At 42.2% G+C, this 26871-nt stretch overlaps 1 protein-coding gene across 1 annotated transcript; it reads left to right on the forward strand.

Annotated features, from left to right (window-relative positions):
- Positions 1–11968: 11968 nt before the first annotated feature.
- SLC25A29 (solute carrier family 25 member 29) lies at positions 11969–21317 on the forward strand. The gene is made up of 4 exons (XM_071557520.1): positions 11969–12067; positions 13677–13720; positions 18279–18362; positions 18960–21317. The coding sequence occupies exons 1-4, from the start codon at positions 12034–12036 to the stop codon at positions 19659–19661; spliced, it is 864 nt and encodes a 287-aa protein (XP_071413621.1). The 5' UTR covers positions 11969–12033; the 3' UTR covers positions 19662–21317.
- The last annotated feature ends 5554 nt before the right edge of the window (positions 21318–26871 follow it).

Below are 26871 nucleotides of genomic sequence, written 5' to 3' on the forward strand. Positions count from 1 at the left end.
TTTAACCTCCGTTCACAATAACACTTCTATTAAAATGTTAGTTTGCTTTATGTAGCAGAAAGCTGACTCCAAATTCAAACATTTGGATAACTTTCTGATAATGGTTTTGCTCCCTTCAATGAGGTATACTGGGAAAGGTCAGGTTTTCTATTTGACAGGAGTTACTCTGCAGAGGTCATTCAGATGGTGTCTACCTGAAAGAAGAATATTTTGGGGCTTAAAAAATTTTGCCTTGTTCCATGAAGGTATCACTGAGACAGCTGTCTCTGGAGAAATGCCCCCCACTGCTCTAGGGACATTGTGCCTCAGTGAGGGCTTAGAAGAGTAACACCGGCAGCAAGAAACACAGTCACCACCACAGTGGTCTCTAGTTCTTTGCTCCTGAGGCCTGGCCAGGATTTACAGGCAAATAGGATCCACTGCCATGCTCAGCCTGGCCATCATGTGATGGTAGCAAGGCAAGAGCCCTCTGGAAGGGTTGCACAGCACAAGTGCTCAAGTGTTCACACAAGAGAATGTACTGACAAAAGTGTAATTCTGCATGAAGGAAACCCCATCTGAGAAATGAAGCCTGTGTTGCTGTGTTTGCTGTTACTTGCTGGCACACTTCATATAGCACAGACCAACTCCACGCTGAAGAGGGAGCAATTCAGCCTCCCTTAGAAGGAGTTCTCCCAGAGACATGAGTCCTTGAGGTCTCATTCTTCTTCACACCTTGCTGAAGGAGCTTTCTCCTTCATCCTTTCTTCCCTAGGTTTCAGAAATATACCATTAACTTACCAGAATCCAGACCAACAATGCTACAGGTTAATAGAGACAGTCAAAAAAAAATCCATTCCAAAGAAATCTTGAGTCATCAGGAAGATTTTTAAGATGAAATATGAGTCATTCCTGTCACCCTTTGACACAATGTCCAAGGTCACTGCTAGTCCAGCTTGCAAATAAACAACATGGTCCTCCGCTATGCAGGGGTGAGAGAAAGTGCCCGGTCCCAATGCAGGTGGTCTTCTCAAAGCATGCCCTAGAAAGCCACACATGAAATGCATACTTTGAGCCTCCACAAGAGACAGCATTCCATGAGAAATAACTCACAAGGCCTTTTGTCCAATTGCAAATTATTTAAGAGTGATTTGTTTAAAATGGGTGAATTTTACAGGTGATTTTGTGAAAGCAGAGCATGGAAGATGCTGTCAGAGAAAAAAGACAGATCTGATGATATGAAGCAATCTGTAGGAAATCACGACACTGAGTGATAAAAATTGAGGAAAACCTTAATTTTGCACAGTATATGATGGATGAAACAGTCCATTTGCTTCATAGGAAGAGGCAGCTGTCTGCCCACCCAGGCAGAGAGAACTGCTCCACACTAAAGTAGCTGTGATCTAGAGGACTGGTACAAGTCATGGAACAAGAGGAAAGGTGGAGAGGGAAACTTTATGTAGATAACCAGTGTTAAATAGCATCATTTAGATGAGACAAAACAACAGGAGCATCCCTTTACTCCTCTCCTTCCACAGCTCATTCCCAGAATATTAACTCCATCCGTCCCACAAAGCAAAAGAGAAGCCTGTCCTCTTTTGACTCTGCAGCCACCTGCCAGCTCATCATGTCAGATTTGCTGAGAAAACGCTCCTTCCTCATCTCCTGCCACAACACGCTGCATTTTCTGTTCCACTTGCACTGTGCTATATCACACTCACATACATAACGATTAATTCCTGTACAATTTATTTTGGAAAAATCCTTGACTGAAGAGACTGTTCAAACAGCGCTACCCCGCTACGTCACCAGGCTGTTTGCACATTGCAGAACAGGAAAGGGCTACACCAGCAATGCTGAGCTGGCAGAGCCTGGCACATGGCTTGTGTGGTGGGGGTGGAAGGGAGGGCGGAACCTCCTGACTCCAGCTGTGTTACGGATTTCCAAATCAAAGCAGCTCATTGTCCTTTATCTCAGGTACTGAATCAAAAACAGTAATTGCATGGACTCAAGCATTTGCAGCAGGAATTTCACAGTGAAACAAACAGAAGCAGCAAGGAAACAACTCTGAGCATTGGCAACTGCATCGTTTTTAGCCAGGTGTAATGACCAGGGATTTCACCCCTAGAAAGCTGATATAAGATTGTAGTCTTTCTACACACATTCCAAAGGGAAAGGAAAACAATACATTTCCAAGAAGAATGAAAATTATTGCAGTAATTTTCTGGCTTGGGGTGAGTGACTCAATCTCCCTACACCTCATCTCATCAGCACAACAGGCATGTCCACTGTCATGAAGCCATGGCAAGGATACAGACACTTCTCAGAGGGCCACAAGCCTCTGTTCAGGAATAAATCATGGTGGAAGTAGCTACACTAGCACTAACCCTACACAAATGCCCCTCTGAAAATACGTATATGTTAAAAATATAGAGGGTTACATAAATCTTTCCCCAAAATCATAGTATCATAGCATGGTTTGGGTTGAAAGGGACCTTAAAGATCATCTAGTTTCAACTCTCCTGCCATGGGCAGGGACACCTTCCACTAGAACAGGTTGCTCTAAGCTCCACCCAGCCTGGCCTTGAACACAACTTCCCTGGGCAACCTGTTTCAGTGCCCCCCCACTCTCAAAAAGAAGTATAACCTGCACACTAAACAGTTCACAACATTCATGTTTACTCTGAGGAAGAGCTATCGAAATTCATAGTCAAGTGTCTTGTGCTTTGTTACAAATACATAGCCAACCCCTGGGTGCTTCTCTGGAAGCAGATGAGAAATGAACAGACAAAAAAATCAGAAAAAGCTGCCTTACAGCCATTAGTCCAAAGTCTTTTCCTTGCATTGTCTTTAATTTCAAAGATCATATGTACTGTGGATTTTGTTAACCAAACCACTGAGTTTAACAGTTGAGAAAAGAATTTCCTCCCAATATCGAATCTAAACTTACTCTCTTTCAGTCTGAAGCCTTCCTGCCTTGTCCTGCCACTACATGTTTTTGCAAAAAGTTCCTCTCCATCTTTCTTGTAGCCTCCGTTCAGATATTGGAAGGCTGCAATTAGATCCTGATCTTTATAACAAAAAAGAGGAAATTTGACACTGCAGCACCACAGCGAGGTCTGGGAAAGGATTTTATGCCAGTCTAAATTGCTAGCATTTGAGAAAGACTTCTGGCTGTGACAAAGTGAGGGGATGTCAAGACTCTTATTGACTATTGATTGCACTTTGAGCAGCTTTCCAACCTCTTACACATTTTCTGCACTTCAATGAACAGAAGATGTAGTCTTCAGTGACTTGGCAGCAGGCTTGGAGAGCCAAGAGCAGAGGGAGGCACTCACCTTCCTGGCCTCCTTTTCCTTAGCACCAAGCAATAATGTACTCTTTATTTGTCATGAGATGTTAATGTGCAAGCCTCAACATTTTCACCAGGGGCAGTTCAGGCATTATTATTTGGGACTTTGATATTATGTGCTAAAATCATGTGGGAAAGTTACTTAACTGACAAACCTGGCACCAACAAGTTCAGAAAAGAGAACTTTTTCTAAATATGGGCATTATTATGAGCTTATGTTAAGAGGGATATATACAAAAGAATTTAAGACTAATTCAGGGATCCCTGACAAAAAACTTTGCAAACAGCATGCACCATCCTAGTGCAGATATAGACCAGATTCAGCAACAAGTGTTCAGGCCTGTGCCTTCAGAATTAACCTGGCTTCTTTCATTTGCTCAAACTGGAGAAAAATTGAGGTCTAAGCCAGAGGTCTCTAAAGCTTTTTTCAGGAGCACCCCCAGCTTCAGCAAAGAATACTCAGGCACTAGTACTAACAGTACCAGTCTCTGAATAGCATATGAAGTCCACAGGCTCACTTATCACCCTTGTTTTTACCCTGGCTTTAATTCAGGAGCCATATCAGTGTTCATCTCTTGGGAAGTTCCAGCCAAGGCACACTAGTCACCCTGCTCAGCCTGTTTCAGTTTCTAAGAAATGGGTGTCTTTACTGTAAGACTGTTGCAACAAGAAACATTCCACATGTCAGGGGGAAGCACACATATAACCCAGGAGGAAGCTGTCTTGAAGACAGGCCAAGATATTAGAAAATTTCTTGTACCTAAACCTTAGTGGCATTATCTCTTTTTCTTTTCTTTTTTTTCTTTTCTTTTCTTTTCTTTTCTTTTCTTTTCTTTTCTTTTCTTTTCTTTTCTTTTCTTTTCTTTTCTTTTCTTTTCTTTTCTTTTCTTTTCTTGACTTTGCATGTGAATACATATCGTGCCAGAGGATTTTAAGTGTGTTGAAAGTATATTTGTAAGCCTGTTGGCAGTGAGAAACCATTAGCCTCACAGAAATATTCCTGTAAAAACACAGTAGCTTAAAAACAAAGCCGCAAGGCAGGCAGAGGAAGTTGTCCTCCTAGTTATGCCTCCTGTACCCTGAGGACAAATCAGTATTACCAGTTTCCTTATCTATAAAATAGGTATAATTGCACCTTTTCACTTCATGAAAACAGCAGGAGGCTTAGGTTACATTGCCTCAAAATTCAGACTGGAAAAATGCTATAAAGATGCCAGCTATTGAGCTTATATCTTCCTTGCCTGAATGATTTCCCTGTAGTTTTTGCTCACTGTCACCACTCACAGAATCAGAATCACAGAACATTCTGAGTTGGAAGGGACCCACAGAGATCATCAAGCTCCACTCTTAAAGAGGCCCATGCAGAGATTACACCCACAACCCTGGCCTAATTAGCACCATGCTCTAACCAGCTGAGCTAATCTCAGGGTCACAAGTGTATTTGTTGAGAGACTGAGCAATGTACAGAGGGAGGGATGGGTAAAGCTGCTCAGCAGGTAGTTATTGATTCAGGTAACTGGACTCAGTGCCCACCTCTTATCTGAGCGTGCCTTTTTGTGGTCCCTGGCATCTTAAAACTGTGTTGCTAAATAGCATTTGGGTCCTGCTGGAGACCTGCTCTCAATATTGCTGACTGCATGTGTATGCAAAGCCTTCTGGTCTTCTCTGAGGAAGGCCAGCAGCAAAGAAACTTGCTTCACTCATAGCAAACTTAAGACAACATAGACCTCATCTTTCAGGTACTTTGGACTCAGATCCTTCCTCAAATAGACAAAAAAAAAAAAAGGAATTATCATTTCTTAACCATCATAATATTAGACCTGTGACAAGAAAAGACAAGGCCCAGCATGTGGGTGTGTTTGTGTCAGTCTGCCCTGTCTTAGCCTTCTTGCTGACAAGAAACAGTATAGAAAAGGAAAAGACGCAGCAGCTTAGTTAACAGAATCCAACATATGTATGATCTTTGAAATTAAAGACAATGCAAGGAAAAGACTTTGGACTAAAGGTTGTAGGCAGCTTTCTCTGATTTTTTGATCTGTTTGTTTCTCATCTGCTTCCAGGGAAGCGCCCAGGGGTTGGCTATGGATTGGTGTTTCAAACAAAGCACAAGACACTTGACTATGAACAGGGATAGATTCTTCCTCAGAGTAAATATGAATGTTGAGAACTGTTTAATGTGCAGTTTATGCTTCTTTCTCTTGCCTTCTTCAGCTGAACAATAACCCAAACTAAACACATACATGATATCACATGGAGCAGAGGCTGAGACAAACGACAGAAGGTGCACATCAGAACTTGGCCACTTCTGCTTAAAATAGCAAGGGGCAGGCTTTCCACAAGATATGTTTGCCCAGTAATAAAAGTGTTTCCATTTTACCAGGATAAAACATGGAAAGTTGGAGCTACACCAAACTTTTCAGGGCACTTCACCGTTTAGAACATACTAAGCCACTCCCTTCTTGCAGTACCTCTCACAAATTCAGTATTTCAGATATTAGCTTGGGCAGCTGTTCTTCTGCCATGGTTTGCCTGGGAATGGAAGGGATCTCACATCCCAGCATCCTGACCAGGACATTTTGGGAGATCACAAAGCCCCTACCCATCAGCAGATCTGTAAGCAAGGCAGCTCTCTTTCAGCAGCAGTCAACTCTTGTACAGCTGCATCAGTTACATTTTATGCTTTGAAACAGCAGTCTTATCAAGGGATTTTATCAGGCTGGGAAGTTTCAACACTTGATATACAGTACCTTTGAAGCCAGTAGGATAATGACGCCAGAGAATACCCTAAAGCTACCCAAGGTCATAAAGTTAATGGATAATAAAGGCATCTAGTCCCCTAAAATAATGCCTTAGCTGCTCTGTCTTCAAATACAGCTGCATCCTGAGGATCTGGAGTATCCCAATGATCTGACTCAATAACATAACATTTAGTGGGACAGTGCATGCAGCAAGCAGGGCAGCAAATACAGCAGTGTTTAGGAAAACAAAGAAAATGGACCTAAATCCACACAAAGGACTCAGTGAATTCACCTGGAGAAGATTATTTTTCAGACAAAGGGGTGTTTCCATAGAGCGGCTCAGCACCTAATTCATTCTTATGTACATCGTGTCCTGATAGTTCTCTCATTTCACCATTGGGATTTATTTTTTACTCCTTTAGATGTCAACCATTCTGTAAAGCACTCAGTGATCATCAAGCCTAGTTGTGCTGGACTGCAGTCTCTGGAAAATGCTACATTTTCCCTTCAAGGAGTTTGCTGCTGTAAATGCAGCATTCACATGGCTGCACGCATATGGTCTGAATGCCACCCAGATTCACACAATAGACAGGGCACAGAGAGAAAGCTGTTGCCCCAGAGTCTTTGAAGAGTGATTCAGGGAGCCAAAGCAGCTGATAGGAAGGAGAAGCTTAAAATCCAGTCACAGCTCCAAATAGAAAGAGAAACTGATGCATTTCTCTGGGTAACATGGTGAGTTACTGAAGTTGTGATGAAGCAGCTGTGCATTACCTCAGAAGATAAGGAAGGGGTTGCGGACAGAAAACTATATGAAAGAGAGTTCTCCTGCAGGGTAGTCCCAGAGTTGACCAAGTCCCAGTGAAGCTTTAGGGAGCAAAGTGGAGGTTCCCCAATCCACCACTCTCCACATTCTAGTGGGATATTTCTACTGGCACATGGCCAAATGTTGACGCCAAATTTACGAGAAAACAGAAAGATTTTTAAACACTTGAGCCAGCAATGTATATTTTATTGCATGCTATTGCCAACAGATTTTCTATGAGTTTATCACAACTCCACGTTTCTATTCTCTTCCTACTTCATTCTGCCTTTGCCCTTTTACTTTATGTTTGATTTACCTGCAGTGTTTATTCTGCCTTGCTGCTTACTATCTGCCTTATTCTTTTCCCATTCCCTAGTTTCCTGATTCCCTTTCCCAGGTTTCTTTTCTGTTTGGGGTCACCCTCTCCCAGATCTTTCCTGGGTGCCATCAAGGGCAGCAGACAGCTGACAGAGTCACTTCTTACCACAGGAATGAAGAGACCCTTCCCTGCTCTCTCACCCTTCCAACATCCTCTATAAAGTCTATTCCACCTGAATTGCCACCACTCAGACCTAAAAGACAATGGGACAAAGGGAAGAGGTTCTTTGAAGGATAACTTTAAGTTATAACCTTTTCTCTCAGACATGTGGCAGTGCAGCTCTGTACGTGCTGGTAGACTCTGTTTCTCAAGCTGCCATTAGCTCTTTCTTTCCTGCCTTCTTTTCTTGAAAAGCCCACACATTTCACTATCCAGTAGGGAAGCTAAATGCTCCCAAAGAATAAGAAAGCAGGGAAAGCACAATCCCTCACTCCAGCACTCCAGAGGACGCATCCCAGCAGTTGTAAGTTGTGTTCGGAACAGCCTCAGCAGAATGAAAAGCGATCACAGCTGTGCCAAATCTATGGAGCCTGAAGGGCACAAGAGTCCCAGTAGGCCTCTGAGTCATGCTCTGAGCCAGAGGCATCACACATCAAGTGGACCCAAGATCAGACACAGCTTTTGAAATATCTCGAAAAACAGCCTGAGTGAAAAGGAAAACCATTACATTTGGCTTTTCTTCAGTGTCAGGTTAGACCTTGTCTCCAAAACTCTATCCGTACCGCACACATAAGGCCATAGATTAGTAGGCAAAATGCCTGGTCTGAGAAATACTACCAAACTGTAAGAGCTCTGTGATTTCCTTTCTTTTATCACAAAGCTCCTATGGAAGCCATATACAAATACAAGCAGCTATATTGACTCACTGTCCCACCCCACACACAAACTTAATAAACTCCTCCACATTTACACAACATTGCCTCACAAGTGTAACTTGAACTGAAAACAAACCAAAACCCCAAGCAAGAAAAAATGAACAAAAGAGGAATTCCCCAGTGGAACTAATGCCATGCTCATTCCATAATGAACCAGCCCTGGGCATCTCAGACTTTATACCAATGAGCCCTTGATGTTCTCTGCACTAGTATACAAAGTGCCTCCTGCCCCCTCTGAAGTGCTCCAATGCTCAGTAGCATTGAAAAAAAACCCCACATTCCATAACATTGAATAAAGCTTATTAGGAACAGCTCAAGCATTCAGAAACAAGACATACTTTGGGAGATTGCAGCAACCTGGGAGGGGCTGCACAAACATCAACAGCAGGATTAGAATTCCAGTGATCTTGACAAACTGGAAATACAATCTGGACAAAAAGCAATTTAGCATGAACAGCTAGGAATGACTATAGAAAAAAACCTGAAAGGTCAAAACAGGGAGCATGGTGGCACACAGCTGGAAAGGATCTACTGGAAAGGAGCACATCACGTGTCACAGGCTGCCCATAATGAACAATATCAAGTTGTGTTATATTATGCTGTGTTGTGAATCTAGCAAATATCTGATCTCATATACAGATATATGAACAAGAATGTTGTCTGCAAATACCCAGGGCAACCTCCCATCACTGACTCAGCAAAGCCTTAGGGCTCAGCTCAAGGAAGTCCAGCTGAAGAAAGAGTGGGGTAAGAGGATTCAGAGATCAAAACATATTCATTAATATAATTCAGAGAAAAAAAGACTAAGATTGAAACTGTCTTCAGATAACCTAAGACCTGCCTACAAAGAGTGAGGAAATGTTTTCCCTGACCATTGCGGGCAAACATTAGATTACAAAAGCACTTCTGGTGAAGAAGGTAATTCCTCTGAGGCAGGTTGCTTGGGAGATCAGAGGATTTGAACGACAGATTAAAAACACTTGAGCCGGGAATGTTTTAGGCCAAGCTGATCCTTCCAAGGTTTATGCTACAAGGCAGATGCATTTAAGATCCAGATTTTCACCTGCAGGGCTCTGCACATGGGAGGTAGTAGTTCCTCCCATGGATACCAGAGTGGACAAGATTCAGTGAGACAAAGTCACTTCCACTTTTACTTGGACAAAGTGTTTAAGGAAAACAGACTGATCAGGTCTTTCTGTCTGATCTGAAGTACTGACTACAAGTTCTGAGTTCCGTGAGGTCTAAGATTTTTTTAGGAGGTGGGCGATACAGCAGAAGTGGGCAGCTCCCAAGGCCATTGGTGCTGAGGAAAAGGACAGGACCAACCTGCTTACCTGCTCTCTGATACCAACTGGTTGTCCCCATGAAGAACAGGTAGTGAATCAGGGAATCCAAAGCATCCTGGAGACACCTTGGTGCTTGATTTCATTTGACGGCTTTTAGGGATGAGAAGGAACCCAAATGAGCATTAGATTAGAAGAAGATATGAGGAAGATCAGGGCTTCGTTGACCGCTTTGCATTTCCATCTTGTCTGCTTATTAATTGTAATGATAGTCCAAGGCCTGCTAAATCTGGAGCAGATTCTCAGGTTCTTTCCTGTAGTAGTAGTAGTTCCAGACCTCTTTGTAAGCTTCCTTGTCTTTGTTCATTTGTTTGTGTGCTTTTACTGCATAGGAGGTAAAAGCTGGCTTGATTTTTAATATGCTATTCCTCTGCAAGATTTTATTGACTTTGTATTGAGCTGCTACACCTAGAAAATAACTGCCATACCATGGAACACAATTAAAAATATCCATCTGCTTTTCCATTCTGCTTCTGGAATTTACCCTCTAAAAACTGACTGTGCAGGGCCTGAAGATCGTGTTACTCTAAGCAAAGCTGGAATAGGCTACTTATTGTTCTAGGCCACTGGTATTCCCCTTTCTCAGACAGTGCCTGCAGAAATAACGAGCAGCTTAAACACAGCTCCCTTTCGAAACTGTCAACAGCTTGAGTTCCCCATTTAAAGGCTCTGGCATCAGGGCACCCTGAAGCCAGGCAATGTTAGCAGGAAAACAGAGTTAATACAGAACAAGAAAAGCCTGCGGGAAGGGGAGAGGCCTATTCTGCAGGGTGAAGTGCAGCAATGATATGTAAGACTGAGATCCAGGCTCTGCTAAGCTGCATGGGCAGCACGCTACGGATTTGTGGCTGTAAATGTCAGACATAGAGTCTCATCCCCTCAATTCCTGTTGTGCCGTGGTGGCAACAGTTAGCTCAAAGCCCATATCTGCTGGTGCAACCCTTTCTCCCCTCTCTGGGGCAGCATTGTGTGGGGAGTCTGGTTATATAATTACAGAATTGTTTGGGTTGAAAGGGACCTTAAAGATCATCCAGTTCCAACCCCTGTGCCATGGGCAGGGACACCTCTCACTAGACCAGGTTGTTCAAACCCCCATTCAGTTTGGCCTTGAACACATCCAGGGATGGGGCAGCCACAGCTTCCCTGGACAACCTGTTCCAGCACCTCCCCACCCTCCCAGTAAAGGAATTTTTTCCTAATATCTAATCTAAACCTGCCCTCTTATAGTTTAAATGGTTATGCTCTGTTCTATCACAACAGGCCCTGGGTAAAAAGTCTCTCTCCACTTTTATAAACCAACACTGTGTTGAATAGCCACAATAAATGGGAAGACAATTAGGAAGAGTGTTGCCAGCAGGTTGAAGGAGGTGATCCTGCCCCTTTAGTCAGCCCTGATAAGACCACATCTGGATTACTGTGTCCAGTTCTGATCTCCTCAGTACAAGAGAGACATGAAACTCCTGGAGTAGTTCCAGCAGACAGCTACGAATTTGATAAAGGACTGGAGCATCTCTTATGAAGAAAGGCTAAGGGAGCTGGGCCTGTTCAGCCTTGAGAAAAGAGAACTGAGAGGGGGTCTCATCACTGTCTGTAAGTATCTAAAGGGAGGGTGCATAGAGGATGGAGCTGGGCTCTGCTTGGTGATGCCGATCAACAGGACAAGAGGCAATGGGCAGAAACTGATGAACAGGAAATTCCACCTGAGCATGAGGAAGAACTTTACTGTGCAGTGACTGAGCACTGAAACAGATTGACCAGAGATGGTATGGAGTGTCCCTCACTGGAGATATCCAAGAACCATCTAGACACAATCCTATGCCGTGTTCTCTAGGATGACCCTGCCTGAGCAGAGAGGCTGGACAAGATAATCCACTGTGGTCCCTTCCAACCTGACCCATTCTGTGATTCTGTGAACAAGGTCTCCCTTGTCTTGTAGAGGCTGAACATCCCTGACTCTCTCAGCCTTTCCTCATAGAAGGGATGTTACAGACATTTCACTCTATTAAAAGGTGGCACCCACTCCAAAGTCTTCATGGCATCAGCTCCACAGGCTTTCCAACCACCAGCGCTCAGGGATGCCTCCCGCAGAAGGCAAGATGCCACCCTGAACCACCCAAAAACACTCCGGCACTACTGATGCTCGGCTAGAGGGATGCTCTGTCCCCTCCATCTCCCAGCCGCCACCTCCCCACCTCCGATTTTTTTCCCCCAGTCTTTACTTCCACTTAATCACGCAGCTGTTGCCGAAAAAGCAGTGACAGGTTTGGAGGCGGCCAGGGAAGAAGGGGGGATCGGAAATGCGGAAAGGGCACCAAGTGCCGGACCCCACCGCTCCCGGCAGCCACATCCCCGTCCCGCCCTTTGGCCGAAGGCGGCCCCGCGCGGCCGCCAGTGGACGGGGGCGGAGGGGGGGAGTTGTCCGGTCGCCCCCGCCCCCGTTGCCTCGGCCCGGCCCCTCTCGGGCGGGGAGGCGGGCAGTAGAAAGGGCGGGCGGCGGGCGGGCAGCGACAGAGTGCGGAGCGATAGCGCGCACGGGCGGACCCCGCCGGGACCCACTGTGCCGGCATGGCTCTGGATTTTCTGGCGGGATGCGTGGGCGGTGAGTGGCGGCGGCGGGAGCTGCAGGATAAACCCTCAACACAATAATAAAAAAAAATTATGGGAAAGGGGATGAAAAAGGGCAAAGGAAAAGCAGAAGGGAGGGAGTGAAAGGAAGATAAAAACAAGCGCAAAAGGAAAAGGGGTGTAGGTGGCAAAGGGAGAAAAGGCGGAGAATGGGGAAACCCCAATTTTTTTTTAATGCGGAAGAAAGGCAGGTTGGAGGGGAGCGCTGGGCGCGGCGCTGTTTTTGGGGAGCGCAGGTTGGTGCCGGAGCGGGGGTGATGAGCGCGGCCGCCCCGCTGCAGGTGGAACCGAGCCCGGGTGGGGAAGCTGTCAGGGTCCCCGCGTAGCCGGGGCGGTGTGGGCCGTGCCCTCCGCGGCCGTGCCGCAGCAGCGGGGCTTGCCCGGAGCTACTGAAAGAAGTGGGGGGGTGGGCAGGAGGCCTGGGGTGACCGGAGGGGCAGCAGCGCGATCGGGAGCCCTGACCTGGGCACACGGACAGCGGGGGGCTTTAAGATGGAGAGAAGCAGAGAACGCGCACGACGCTTCCCGGTGCATCTGCTGCCGGCCTGCCGTCTGCTATTTTTAGCAGCTGTTAAATTGTGTTCAGGAGATTTATTCTTGCTTCTTTTCGGGTATTTGCGCTTGCTGTTCTCCTTGCCAACCTGGTAAATAGATTATCTTTGGGTTTAATTTCTTCTTTCAACATTTCTCTGGCTTCATCCAAGCAATCCTTGCCATGCTGGGGATCCTGCAGGGTCAGCTGTACCACTGGCCTTTCCATGCCGAACACGGCATGCATTGCTGTTTTTCTGTCTCGGGCTGTTTTGCCACTGTGCTGGCCTCAAACAACCTGGTCTGCACCATCCTGAAGTGGGCACAGTATTGCTTTCACTTCTTCCTCGAGAGAGGGAGGGCAGCTATCTTTCTGCAAATGTGGGAAGGCACACTGAAGCTCTTGTGGTTCTCACTGTTGTCAGCGAACATTAAGGATTGCTGGGTCACAGAAATACAGAGCTAGAGGATTCCTTGCTTCAGCCTGTGTGTGCAAAATGCCTGTATCGAGATTGGTGTAGCTAATAGGCCTGCTGGTGACTTCTGTAAAGTCCTTTAATGCTAGAACAATGCAAAGGGGTTTGGTAACACAAGGTCCTGCTGCAGGTGCTACTATGACATCTGGAAAGGCTACAGCCAGAAAACAGAAATGTTCTTCTGCCTTTCGAGAAGCTGAAATGTTTCATGTTCCTGCACAGGGTTACACATACTGTGCTTCAGAAGAAACCTGCATTTTCTGCCCACTGGACTTACCTTGGGCTGAGGCTGGGAGTCACAGCTGCACGTTCCATATGATGTGCCAGGCTCTGTAGTCACACACCTCAAACACAGCCTGGGGCTCAGAAGCCTGAAGAGAAGCATAAAGGCACCTAGTGCCGGCCTGAAGGACTGAATGTAGATATCTTATCTTCTGACTTGATAAGACGCTCATGGCCTGGTCTGCCAAAAGCAGTCTGAGCTCACACCGCAGGCTGGTGGTCCTGTTTGGGCTACTGTAGACCCAGACCCAGGAAGAAATCTCAGTAATAACCATGGCATTTTCTTTGTTTCAGGTGCTGCTGGAGTGCTGGTAGGACATCCCTTTGACACTGTTAAGGTGGGTTGATTATGAAATATCTTTGCCTCTAAGTAGAAAACTTCATTTCTCCAAGGAATGGGGGAGGAAAAACAAAAAAATCCCCAGACACTGTAGGAGCATAAATCTGTGTGGGAAAGCTTGGAACAAGCCTCCACAACCTGTTTATAGATTTTTTTTTTCAATCTCCAGCCCTTCAGAAATGACAACCCAGTAACATAGCAAACCTTGACCTAAACTGCAAGTTCATGAGTGCAGTAACAATATTGTATTTGGAAATACAATCCTACATTTAACTAAATTTTGTTCTAAGCTCACTTCTCTGCAGCTGTTCAACACTAACTGCTAGAACTGCCTTTCCCTGCATTTGTAACTCAAACCTGCTTTGTTACTAGGTTATTGTATTTTGTTTTCCCCTCAAGCTCTGCTACTTACTACTTAATTTGTAGCACTAGCCAAAGGGTGTAAGTGAATAAAAATCCAAGTATGAAGTTTGTCTGGGGGCTTTATCTTCCAAGTATCATATATTTTTGTACCTTTCCAAGTTAAAATTTATTTTCTGATGGTCTGTTAGTTGCATGTGTTATGCATACTTCAGCTTCTTCAAATATGATTTGAGATCTCCTGGAGGGTCCCTCAGCCAGGGCTCCCAGGAGTCCAAACCCATCTTTCAGAATAGAAAGAAAATTTAAGTCACCTTTTGGCAGCCTTGTCCAAAGTCTCGTGCTGAAAGAATAGAAGGGATATCAATGTATTCCCTGCCAAATTAATACTCCGAATCACTTGACTGCAGCAGACAGCATGCTATGCACTAGATCTATATTTGGAATACCTTTACCTTGCTGAATTTAGATATGCAAAGGTTGTTACCAAAGCCATCACCATGTTGTGTATCCTAGCACTTGGTTAATTCAGTACAAAATTCCTGAGCCAGTGGACATTAGTTCTCCTTGCAAGCTTGCAGTGGAAGCTGCTCAGATGTAAAATCTGTCTTTTTGTCTCTCAGCATATGGTACATTTGACTGTTAAGTAATTCAGTTGAATTCTAGTACATATTTTCAGGAATGGTATTATCCAGACTTTTTCTTATGGTGCTACAGGGTCAGCTGTCCTTTCCCCTCACCCCCATCCTGCCACGTTTTGCATGCTTAACTGAAGGTGATGGTCATTTCACTGAATCCAGAAAAACTGCCAAAATTCTATGCTCAGACTAAAGTTAATTATGTGTGGGTATTTTTGTTTTTTAAAGTGAAACAGCTTCTACTGCATGAAACTAAATATTTAAGTCTCTGCAAAAACTGGGGCTCCCATGCTCATTTCAGCAGGTGTTTAATTGCAAAATAGATGCATTGGCTTTGGGAAAAAACCATCTTGCTTTACAATAAAGCAAATAGTTTGTTTCTGGATTACTCTAAATATTTTGTGAAATCTAGCAAGGCACTTGATATTTTCATATCCATTAGAAGGTAGTACAAGCATCTGGTTTTTGTTAGAGCAAATACTAATGTTTGTGTTATTAACTGGCATAGTCGCCACTGTATGTGGGAAAACTAACACGCCTTTAAGGAAAAAAAAGACATTACATAACTTGTGTATGTATATGTGTTAAGAATTAACTTTTTTCATGGTTCTGCAGTATTTAAAAGGTTAGCCGGTAGTCACCAGAGACTGCATTTTTAATATAACTGAACAATGGGAAAGCTGCTTAGATAAGCCAGAATTTTACTTCTGTCGTGGCATTTAAGCTCTTTTTTTTTTTTTTTTTTGGCCGGTGCTCATGTTTCACAGAGCGGGGAGGGGGATGGTGGGACACACAGGGAGAAATTAAGCCGGTGAAGTCACCCTGCGAAAGCTGCAATTGAGCTGATCTCAGAACTGGCAAACTGCTTATCCCTGGTTTGTTGATGTAATGTATAAAATTGCTTTTTTGCTTTTAACTGCCTTTACTTTCTGAGCTAGGGGCTGTCTTCATTAACAGCAAAAGTGTTACTTTGTTGTAGATGAGAGATAAGCCTCATCACGGGAGAGTTACCTAGTAAGTATAGCCCAGGTGAACACTTCTGTTTCTCTCAGTCTTAATTTATTCCCAAATGTGTTAGTTGAAGTAAAGATCTGAAAGACTTATGAAGCTTTTTCCCTTTTTGGTTTTAAACTGATGTGTCCCTCTTCAACAGCTATGGCATGGAGGGAGTGGGGTTTGAATATCTTTTTTTCTTTTTTTTTAATGTAGTTTTATTCTGAACCTTATTTCTGCTATGCATTTCTGGCTGTATACACTTCCACACACAGTGCCTCTAAAACTAAATCTCAGGCACATTGTTGTTGAGGTCTTATCCACTACATATCCTTGGAGGACATTTTCATTGCTACAACACTTCTAAAGTCACTTAGTTCCCCCATCATTAAATGCTTGGACTGTTGGGGAGTGTAGTTTTTGGGGATTTTTGTTTAGTCTTGAGTACCTTTAGTAATCTTTAGTGAAATGGAATTACTGTGTGTTACTATTTAACCCAAAACATTAGTAGTAGTGGTTTCCAATAAGAAGGAAGCAAGAATATTGGACAATGAATGGAATAGATGGCTAAACTTTGCACATGATTCATCCTTCCTATAGTTGTACACACTAAAGAGCTTGTTGAATGTGGCATTATTACACACAAAATAAAAGTTTTATGTGCACTCATTGCCTTACGTGGCAGTTTGCTAATGGGGGCACCCCGATGTGATCAGCATTCTTTGCTCAAGAGAAAGAGACATTTTTCATTCTTAGACCTGGAAAGTCAGTACTCTCTAAATGTTTCATCCTACAACAGAGCTTAATTGGTTAATAATTCACAAATTATTAAGCAAAAGTAGTGGGAGCTCTGTGCCTCTGGAAATTCAAACTATATATAGAATATTGCTAATTCTAAACTATTAAACACAAGTGTGTAGAAAAGATAAAGCAAAAGGGTTCCTAAGTGGCAAATCTCCCTGAGCACATCCTTGTGGAAGCCCCCTAACTTCACAGATGGGGTTTGAAACAATAGCAGTAAATTATAAATGGAGTAAAACCTTCCTTTGTGCAATTGTGATAGCTTGTTAAGATTTATAACATTTTTGGGGATCTGCTTCTGTAACAGTTTTGACAATCTGCCAATCCCCCAAGGATCACTTTGAGTAACAGAGGATTTATTTTCTTTGAATCCTACCATAAGACTGCTTTTAACCCTGAGATGCTGTAGGACCTGAGGTGAACTCAGCCACCCCGTATGGATAGCATACACTAATGTGCATACTAAAAAGATACTGAAAACTGAAGGTTTTATTTACAAAGCATAAAGTGACATGTTGTGGGAATATATATATATATATAAATTCTATTGAAGAAAGCTAACCTGAATATAGCATTCTGACAAACCACCTCCACAAATCTTTTTTGCCTTTCATTGTTGTGGTGGTGTCTTTATTACCTTAGGCAAAAACAGATAAAAGATTTAAAGTCCAGGAATCTTTCACACAGATATGATAATACTTTCCTTTGCTCAGAATAAGAGTCTTGAATGTTTTTGCCCTGGAGTTGCAGTGGCATTAAATGGTTGATAAATATCTTTTCTGAAGAACATTGCAGCCCTCCATGCTGGAGATGAAAGGTAGATTTTTAACTTTGCCAATCCAGTGAAACCAATTTCTTGAGTTTATTGCAGTGTAGGGCTTTGCATGAGCTAAGTACAATTGAGACTTTTTAAAGCGTGCTGAGAGCAAATTAGCCGGAAAAAAGAATTGGACTTTTCCATTAGCAGTTCAGAAACATCCAGAGAAGGGCCTGCCTCCTAAGACTGCCAGTTACAGCCACATCTATCTGTCCAGTAGAACATCCTGTTTCAGATTTGGAAAAGTTATTTGATTACTAACATTAAGGTTCAAAGCAGCCACACCCTCATGAATTGCTTGCATTCAGCAGCTTTTAAAAAAACAGACTGAAATATAAAGGGACAAGTGGCTTTTTATTCCTTTCCTTATGCAAAGACAAACATCTTAAGTGTCACTACCCAGCTACTCTGGGAAAAAAAAAACCAAAACAAAACCAAAAAACAAACACCCAATCTCAACAAATGGACCCAAATCTGGTCATCAGAAACACTATGGGTGTTGTTGAAAGTTTCTATCCTTTTAAAACTATTCTTATTTCATGATTGACTTGCAGATATTTTTTTAAATAAAATTCTATCAGGCTTATACAGATATTCCTTAGTGTAAACAGAAGTATTCTTGGCAGCTAAAGAAAGTCCCTATTGTAGCCCATAGTGGAGAACTTCTGTTTGAAATTCTAGATAACAATGTACCCTTCCACAGACTGGTTTTCTGATATTCACAAGAAGTTAATAACCCTCTTCTCTTCATGATTTCACCCCCCAAATTAATTCAGAACACTTACACAAGATTTTCAGATTATTTTACCACATACAGCATTCTAGTGTCCAGCCTGTGTTCTTGCATACCCATTGCTGTAGTAAATCTCCACATAGGTACAAGACACTAGTTTACCCATTAGGCTGCTCCTGATGTACAAATTGGTATCTGATACAACTTTTTATAGGTTCGTCTACAAGTTCAAAGTGTAGAGAAGCCTCTCTACCGTGGGACTTTCCATTGCTTTCAGTCCATCATAAAGCAAGAATCTGTAAGTACAAAATTAATGCTTTGCATATTTTTTTATCTTTGTGTATTTTGACTCAGAAGAGTGGGAAAGCTGTTAGAAAAAACTACAGATGTTGAAGATCAAGACATAATATACTCTGAACCTCACCTGACCATAGGACAGATATTGTAATCATAAGCTTGCTAGAAATTTTGTGAAGCTAATTTTTTAAATAAAATAGGTTATTTAAATAACTAATTTGATGGGAATCCAAGCAATCTGAGCAATGAGTAAAGAAACTGGTGAGGTGTTTTTGCTGCTGAAGCTTTAAGAACATAACTAAAAAGGCAGCTTCAGGCTTTAAGATACATAAAAGTATAGAATTTTCCAGAAAACTTTTCTCTGGATGGACTAAGGTTATTTTATGGATGTGTCCAACTATATATTTGTACTGCTAAGTTGTTTAGTTGTTTGTGAGCTAGGCAGAGATGACATTTTTATTCCAAAGCAAGGTGGTCCTGTTCTTCTGGTCACTGTTAGAAAGTTAGGGCACAAGGAAGAGCCAGAAAGACCATTTTCTGCAGTTTCAGAAGGTTATCAACACCACTGTTAAAAAGCTTTTTTCCTTCCTTCCATTAGGCTTTTGGACTCTATAAAGGTATTGGGTCACCAATGATGGGACTTACGTTCATTAATGCACTTGTGTTCGGTGTGCAAGGAAACACACTTCGTGCTCTTGGAAAAGACACTCCTCTAAACCAGTTCCTTGCAGGGTCGGCAGCAGGGGCTATCCAGTGCGTCATCTGCTGTCCCATGGAGTTAGCAAAGACACGAATGCAGCTTCAAGGAACAGGAGAATACAAACTGAAAACAAAGAACTACAAAAATTCTCTGGATTGTTTGGTTAAAATCTATAAAAAGGAAGGGTTGAGGGGCATCAACAGAGGCATGGTCTCTACGTTCATTAGAGAAACTCCAAGCTTTGGTTTTTACTTCCTGACCTATGACTGCATGACTAGGTATTTAGGCTGTGAAGCTGATGACAGTTACGTTATTCCCAAATTGCTGTTTTCTGGAGGGATGTCGGGAATTGTGTCCTGGCTCTCAACCTATCCCATGGATGTGATCAAATCCCGACTTCAGGCTGATGGGGTCGGAGGCGTTACACAATACAAGGGCATTCTGGACTGTGTCAGAAAGAGTTACCATGAAGAAGGCTGGAGGGTGTTCACAAGAGGTCTCACTTCCACGCTTCTCCGTGCTTTTCCTGTCAATGCAGCTACCTTTGCTACTGTCACTGTATTCCTAATGTACATGAGGCCAGAAGACAACATTCCTTAATGTGGGTAATTGGATTCAGTAATCCATCAGCCTTCCAGTTTGTGAACTTAATCTGTTTGTTCTCCTCATCCAAAGCCCAGCTGGTTGGGTTTTGTTGAACATGAACACTTGACCTGCACAAGTAGTGTAGATCTATGCTATTTGTATAAAGAATTCCTAAATGTGTCAAATTGGGATTTCATCTCACTACTTGTATAAACAGTGTCTTGCCTTATTCAGGACTCCATATCTAGTAGTATTCAAGTAAGATGGGGACCTGCCTTTAGAAAGTCACTGTTGTGGCTCCAGAAGAGGATCTGGAGTAGTACCAGAGATCATGTTTTCTTCCACTCATGTTGTGAATGACTGAGTTGAGTTGAATGCAGAAATGTTTTAATGAAAGAAATACTCATTTTGTATGTGACAGGAGTTAAGTATATTCCTCTAAGGTGAAGTAGGGGGAAGAAATTACATGTTGGAGGCATTTTGCAGGTAACCCTGAACTGTTTAAAACATGGACTAGCATTCTGCTAGTCATCTGTTTTACTTATCCTCTGCTTTTATATGTCAGTGGTTTTAGTAGCAACTTTGTTCATACAGATTGGGGAAAAAAAAAAAAAGAAAGTATTTGTATTTAAGCTACTCCTTTCAGCTTTGAATAAATATCTTAAGCACAAAATTAGCATCTGCACTCAAATGCACTTGTTCCTTTAAATCTCAAGGCTTGTAAGGATTTAGGGAAACTTAAATCTAGTAAGATTGATGTTGTTTACCTTCACCTCTGTTTCTTCTTTGATGGGTGCACAGATTGTATTAAGTTAGTGCAGCCCAAGTAGACTTTGTTCTCCAAAGTTAACGCAACTTTGCACCACATCTCCGAACATGCCCCATAGCAGCCAGTGATGTACAGAAGTCAAAGTCCTGCCTGTGGTATTGCACAAAATGTTTGTGGGTGCAATATTGGCTTAGCAGCTCAAAGTACCATAGAAATACATACATATTTAGAACTACAGGTTTCATATCTTTTCAGAAAACAGAGGTGTAAGTGTCCGAAATGGTTGCTCTTCATACACTTGCATTATGAATTGAAAGTGTACTGATTTTTATGTATTTAGTTACAGTGCCACTGGAAAGAAAACTGAAAAGGGGTTTAGAGAATTTTCTTGTTACATTAATCTGCTGTGATTATTTTTTTAGCAGTCTGTTGAAGAAGGATTGTATTAGTCAAAGAGCTGTAAACAGTTATTTAAGATTTGAAACTCTCCCCTGCTACACATATTTGGCACATATAGCCAGAAGGAAGGAGTGCATGTGTGTGAGCAATGTTTCAAAACATATCAAAGTAGTTCAGTAAGTACAACTTGTTACACTTTTGGTTGGGACAAGTGCAATATGTGTTTAATTTATATGAATTTCTAAAGAAACCTTATTTCGTAGCATTTTGCACTGTAACAAAATATGATGGAGAAACCTGTAAAACTGGTATGTCTCTTTATACCCTGGAGGTATGGTGGGTGTTCTAGTGCCTACTTGCACTGAGATTCAAATTGAATGTTAAATCTGTCTATTAAGCTGCATATGCACAAAAACTCACAGCAAAGACCATTTACACCTTTGTACAGGAGACTGTTATTATTGTATATAAAATTGAGGGAATAAATTTTTTTTAAATTTTGACTTTAGTTCTTTAAAGTTTGTTTATGTTTAACTCAGATGCTTCTTTGTGTTAAATTGAGCTTGCACAAGGGTGGGGTTTCTGGCTTTTGCCCGTAGAAACTTGCTCCCCATTTGCCTTCCATGCACCACCAGGAAGGGCAGGGTCTTATTCTGGCTTAGAGTCAATCAGTTCACTGGAGCAAAGAAAGGAAACTGACCTTTTCACTGCTAAGAGAACAATCCTGCTTTTAGAGCCAAAGAGCTGGGGTCATGCTTAAACCCTTCATATTCTGTATTTGTTTGGTTTAAGCAGTGCTGATGAGCACCAAGGCTGCACAGCTATTGATGACAAGTCTTGGGTCCCTGCAGGGTCACATCAGAATCAAGTACCATTCATACCTGACTCAGAAGAATGCTTGGCTCTGTGACACAAAAGTTTAGCAACATGTTTTGTAGGTTGTAGCTTTTTGTTTTTAGACAGTGCAACCAGCCCACAAAGACCATCAGGTCACACAGGAAAAGCAGTAGAAAGAAAAAGACCTCTCCTTGCTGATCATTGGATGGTTTGGGGTGGGACCCTGAAGATCATCTGGTTCCAACCCTTCTTCCATGGGCAGGGACACTTTCCATGAGTCCAGGTTGGCTAAAGCCCTGTTCAATTTGTCCTTGAACACTTCCAGAGATAGGGCAGCCACACTTCTCTGGAAAATCTGTTTCAGTGCCTCACCACTGTCCTGATCAAGAATTTCTTCCTAATATCTAATCTAAACCTTTTTCAGTTTTAAACTGTTACCCCTTATCACTCTATGCCTTTGTGAAACATTCCTCCCCAGATTTACAGTAGGCCCCTTTTAGGTACTGGAAGGGGCTCTAAGGTCTCCCCAGAGCCTTCTCCAGGGTAAACATCCCCAACTCTCTCAGCCCATCTTCATAGGACAGGTACTCCAACCTCTTTGAGCATCTTTGTGGCCTTCTCTGGACTCACTCTGGCAGGTCCATGTCCTCCTGTTGAGAGGTTACTTCAGGTACTGTCTCCACTACTTCATCTTCTTGTGACTAACACAAACCCTGTCAAGCATCAGTTTGCTTATCAGAAAAGAGAAAGGCCAGCACCTCTTCAACTGACCCTGGCTAGGGTCAGTTCCAGTCAAGTACCTTTTGTTCTCTCAGCAGAAACAACAACACTGAACTATGGCACAGACACAAATACTTGGAATAAGCAAACAGTGTCTCCCTAAAAGACCATAATGTCATTGAAAGAGAAAAGGGCTATACAATGTTTTACTTGCAGTGTTTACTAAAGCATTCTCTCCAAAAATTATCCATCTGGAACTTAAAAGACATAATCAGTAGCAGACTTTGGATGTTACTCAACAAGCCTGAGAAGAGGGTAAAGCCAGCTTTCAGCCTAGTCTGATGTCACTTGCTTGGAATCTGTGTGGCTCTTAACTCTTAAATCAAGCTAGACAATAGCCTCACCTTTTAAAACATGATACACTTCCTTTCTGCTAGATTTTTGAGATGTCAGCCTATTTAGACAGAAGTATGTCCTGCCTCCCCACATCCTTCTTCCCACAGCATCATCAACCATCATGATACTGGGCCGTAGATGCTCTATTAATTCCCAACAATTGAAGGGATTAAGAAACTTAAACTCACCTATCAAGGGCTCTACTCTATCTTAAACTGGATAGGTTGTGACAGTGTTACAAGTTACAGACACAAATATGCCCAATTAGGACAAAAGGAGAAAAAAAGCACACAGGTATAATACCTATTAAAGAAGTCACTGTGGTAGAACTACCAGTGTGAAACTCAGTTCATCATGTCTACAACTGTAACACAACAGTATTTTTTTTTGTCCCCTCTTCATCTTTCTGTGCATATATGTAGTGATAGGACAGGGGGTAATGCATTTGAGCTGAAAGAGAATAGGTTTAGATTAGGTATCAGAAGGAAATTCTATACAATGAGGGTGGTGAAGCTCTGGCACAGGTTGCCCAGGGAAGTGGATGCCCCATCCCTGGCAGTATTCAAGGCCAGGCTGGATGGAGCAATCTGATCTAGTGGAAGATGTCCCTGTGCACACCAAGAGCATTGGAATTAGATGATCTTTGGGTTGGTCCTTTGCAACCCAAGCCATTCTAGAATTCTATGATACAGCTCTTTATACGGGTTACATGAAAGAGTAGCAAGATACTGAAGGGTTGAAAACCTCTCCATTGCAGCTGCAGTACCAGTAGCAAACTGGGAAAGTGGCTAAGACAAAAATGTAAAAAGCTGACCTTGCAAAGAAGAAATATGTTTGCTCTTTGAAATTAAATTTATTATTAGGCTGGAAAAAAAAAGGTGTTGACAGTTGCTGTCAGCCAGATTTTTAATCTGTGGAGAGCTAAGGAACAATTTAAAGCCCCAAAGTGTGCCAAACACCATTAGATTAGCAGAATGTGCAATTAAACCAGAAAAACAAAACAAAATAGAAGTGTACCCAAAGCAACATGCCCTATCCAACACCACAGGCATGGAGACAGATGAAGGATCTGAGGGACTATATGGCTCTGGGAGACACAGCAAGAGAGCAGGGAAGCAGTGAACTTGCTGGGTCAAACTTGCTGTAGACAGGCTTTGAAATCAAGAGGAAGCAAACTGTTTCTTTCAATGTTCAGGAATTTATGTGTGTCCATGGGCAGTGGGGGAGGAAGACAGAGAAAAATACGTCATTTTCATCTTCCCAGTGTAACTATTTTGCAATTTTTGTATTAGTGTTATCCTCACTAATTGCAAAAATTGTTATAACTAATAGAAAAAAAGGTAACACAATATGCACAATGACATATATGATATATAGTAAAAGCTTTTCTACTTATAGTTTATTACCAGTTCTAGTTGATTTGACCTATGAAGTGATTTTAAGCTATACAGGCTCATCAGTAAACTGAAAGCAAGGCAAGGTCTGCAGTGAAAACTAATACCCTATAGATTGATATAAATGGAAGAAAGGCAAGTTCCAGCGCTCACAAAATATTCTTCAGGTCTATAAAACTCAACAACTAACACAGTCAAATTAATTCCTCATATCATTCACTATTACACTTTATTATGACTGCTTTTTCTCGCTGAAAGAAACACTCTGTGTTTTTACTAACAGTAAAATAGACTTGTACTATTTTAGCCATATCCATGTGTCAATCAATAAAATACTAAAATCATAATGAAGTCTGACCTCATAGTCTGCACCATTTGCTAAATATATCAAATCATAAAGAAGTGTTGCTAGAGTAATTCCACATGGCCAGATTAAAGTTGGTATGAAATAAAATGAGTATTCCTTTTCTAGGACCTGAACTAATTCTCTCAAGCAGAGATTTATTGCAGATGAGGAATACTTAAGTGTTGCAATCAACCAGGCCATATATCCTCTTCCTTGTGCACTGAGGTATTTTCACTTAAGGAAGAATTTATAACAGGTAGTTTTCAAACAGCCAGTAATGAAGTTCAAACTTTTAAACTGCAATTAAAGGAAGTAAATGTAAAAATAACTTCTACCCTTAATTTAATCCAGGCACATACCGGCTTCCCTGCCAGTTCATAGCTGAGAGATTGTATACATTTTCATTTCTCACTCTAGAAAAAACTAAGGTGAATTCCCTTATCCCTAACCTATGCAAGAGTAAAGAATAAAAACAAACAAACCGACCAACTACACAAAAGGAAAACTGAAGACCTGACATTATTCCTTACAATCAGTTTCTAAACCATAAACATTTCTATGTTCTTTGAGGCTATAGGAGTCATTGGATTCATATAAATCCATTGGAGGTTCAGTCAAAGCACCAGTCAAGACTGAAAACTGAAGGATTCTGTATCAAAAGGCCAAATTTTCTGTTTTGCTGAGAAAAAATACATGCATTGAAAGTAAGTAAAAACATAAGCTTCATGATACCCCATGTGTGAGGCAGTCAAAACCTTTGCAAGCCCAAGTTGCAGCTGGCAATATCAGTGAGGTCCTTGGCAAGCATCTTGCAGCTGTGAAGAACATCTGACTTCATGAGTCCTTAAATCAAAACACTAAACAAAGCAGTTTTCTACAGATTTGTCTTGCAACCAATTGCTGACATGAGCTTTAGCTGAAGCACATTAGGACATAGCTGGTCACTGAGATTTTTTTGTTTTGTTTTCCACTATTTAACAAGAACATCTTATGTCTCAGTCTTTATATGCTCTGTGATTTATCTCAAAACTATTTCTGTAATTGACAGCATTCTTCTGAAATCCATCTTTTATGTGGGCCTGCTCCAGAGAGAGAAACAGCTTACTTGAGATCTTTGATTCCCTAAAGAGCAGAAATGCAGGACTCCAACACCTGTCCTGTTCTAGTCTCTGCAATGGCCTTGCATACACTATGAGCAAGCAGCCGACTGAAGCAAAGGCCCTAACTGCCTCAAGGGAGCTTGAGCTTTTTAGGAAGTCACTACTGGAGAGAAGGAGTGGTGTTTTATAGGTCCATCAGGTAACCAAAATAGCCACTCACAGCTGAAAGCGCATTCATTATTAATTTCCTAATTTTTCTCTATAAAGATATTTAACGTCTGATGTATGCAAGCATATATGACCCACTTCACACTCAACAGTTTTTATTTACGGTCTGTATTTCAATTTCCTTGCTGGTGCATTTGATGAATGCACAAGTACACTCAGGATTCTCAGAAATCAGCAGAGTGGTACTTATTCTTCTGCACTGGTGTGTGGAAAATTTGCTCTTTGACACTGGCACGCTCCAAGTCTGTCAAGGCCCAGTGAACAACACAGGACATCCTATGCACACTTGACCTCACAGGGACACCCTGACACTGCCATTCTGCCTGCTGGTCATGCTGTGCAAACAGGTAATTCACTGCCATCTCCTGGCAAACTGCTACTCATGAGCTTCTGTACAGACTGAAACAAAGCATGGACATAGATGTCACCTAATGTCAGCCTGATTAGAAAGAAATCACACTTAAACCAACAAGACTTAATAAGCTGTAGCAAGAGAAGCACACAGAAGTCCTGCAAGGATGCCATTGCCTCTCTGCTTCTTTCTCTCCCTCCCCAAAATTCACCAACGTTGGACAGAACTTCAGGCTTGCTCCTGAAGGGAACTTCCAGCATACACAGGAACTTGGGGAGAACAGCAATTCAAAAGAGGATTATCATGTCCACACCATAAAACACGATAGCAGGCATGGTGCCCAACCAGTACCCAGTCTTAGAGCTTTTCTGTTAAAAAAAGTAGCAGAAGATTTGAAAAACCCTGAAATGGGAACTGGTTTAAGACCCAGTTGCTGCTATAAGTGATTTTACCCACTTACCTACAGCAAAACGGTGTTTTCCTGCTATGTCAGAAGTCAGAACGTGAAAAGTTCTCATTAACTCTTATATGGAATCTGATGTGCTTGCGCAGAGAAAAGGACTGGAAAAATTATAAGCAGAATTGCCTTAATAATATAGGACGATTGGAAGTACACATAAACTTGCCTAAGCTGGTTTATTTTAGACAAAGAGAATGAAATTGAGAAAAGGACCACTGATTAAA

Source organism: Pithys albifrons, chromosome 6 (genome assembly GCF_047495875.1).
Source record: "Pithys albifrons albifrons isolate INPA30051 chromosome 6, PitAlb_v1, whole genome shotgun sequence".
Classification (NCBI taxonomy): Eukaryota; Metazoa; Chordata; class Aves; order Passeriformes; family Thamnophilidae; genus Pithys; species Pithys albifrons.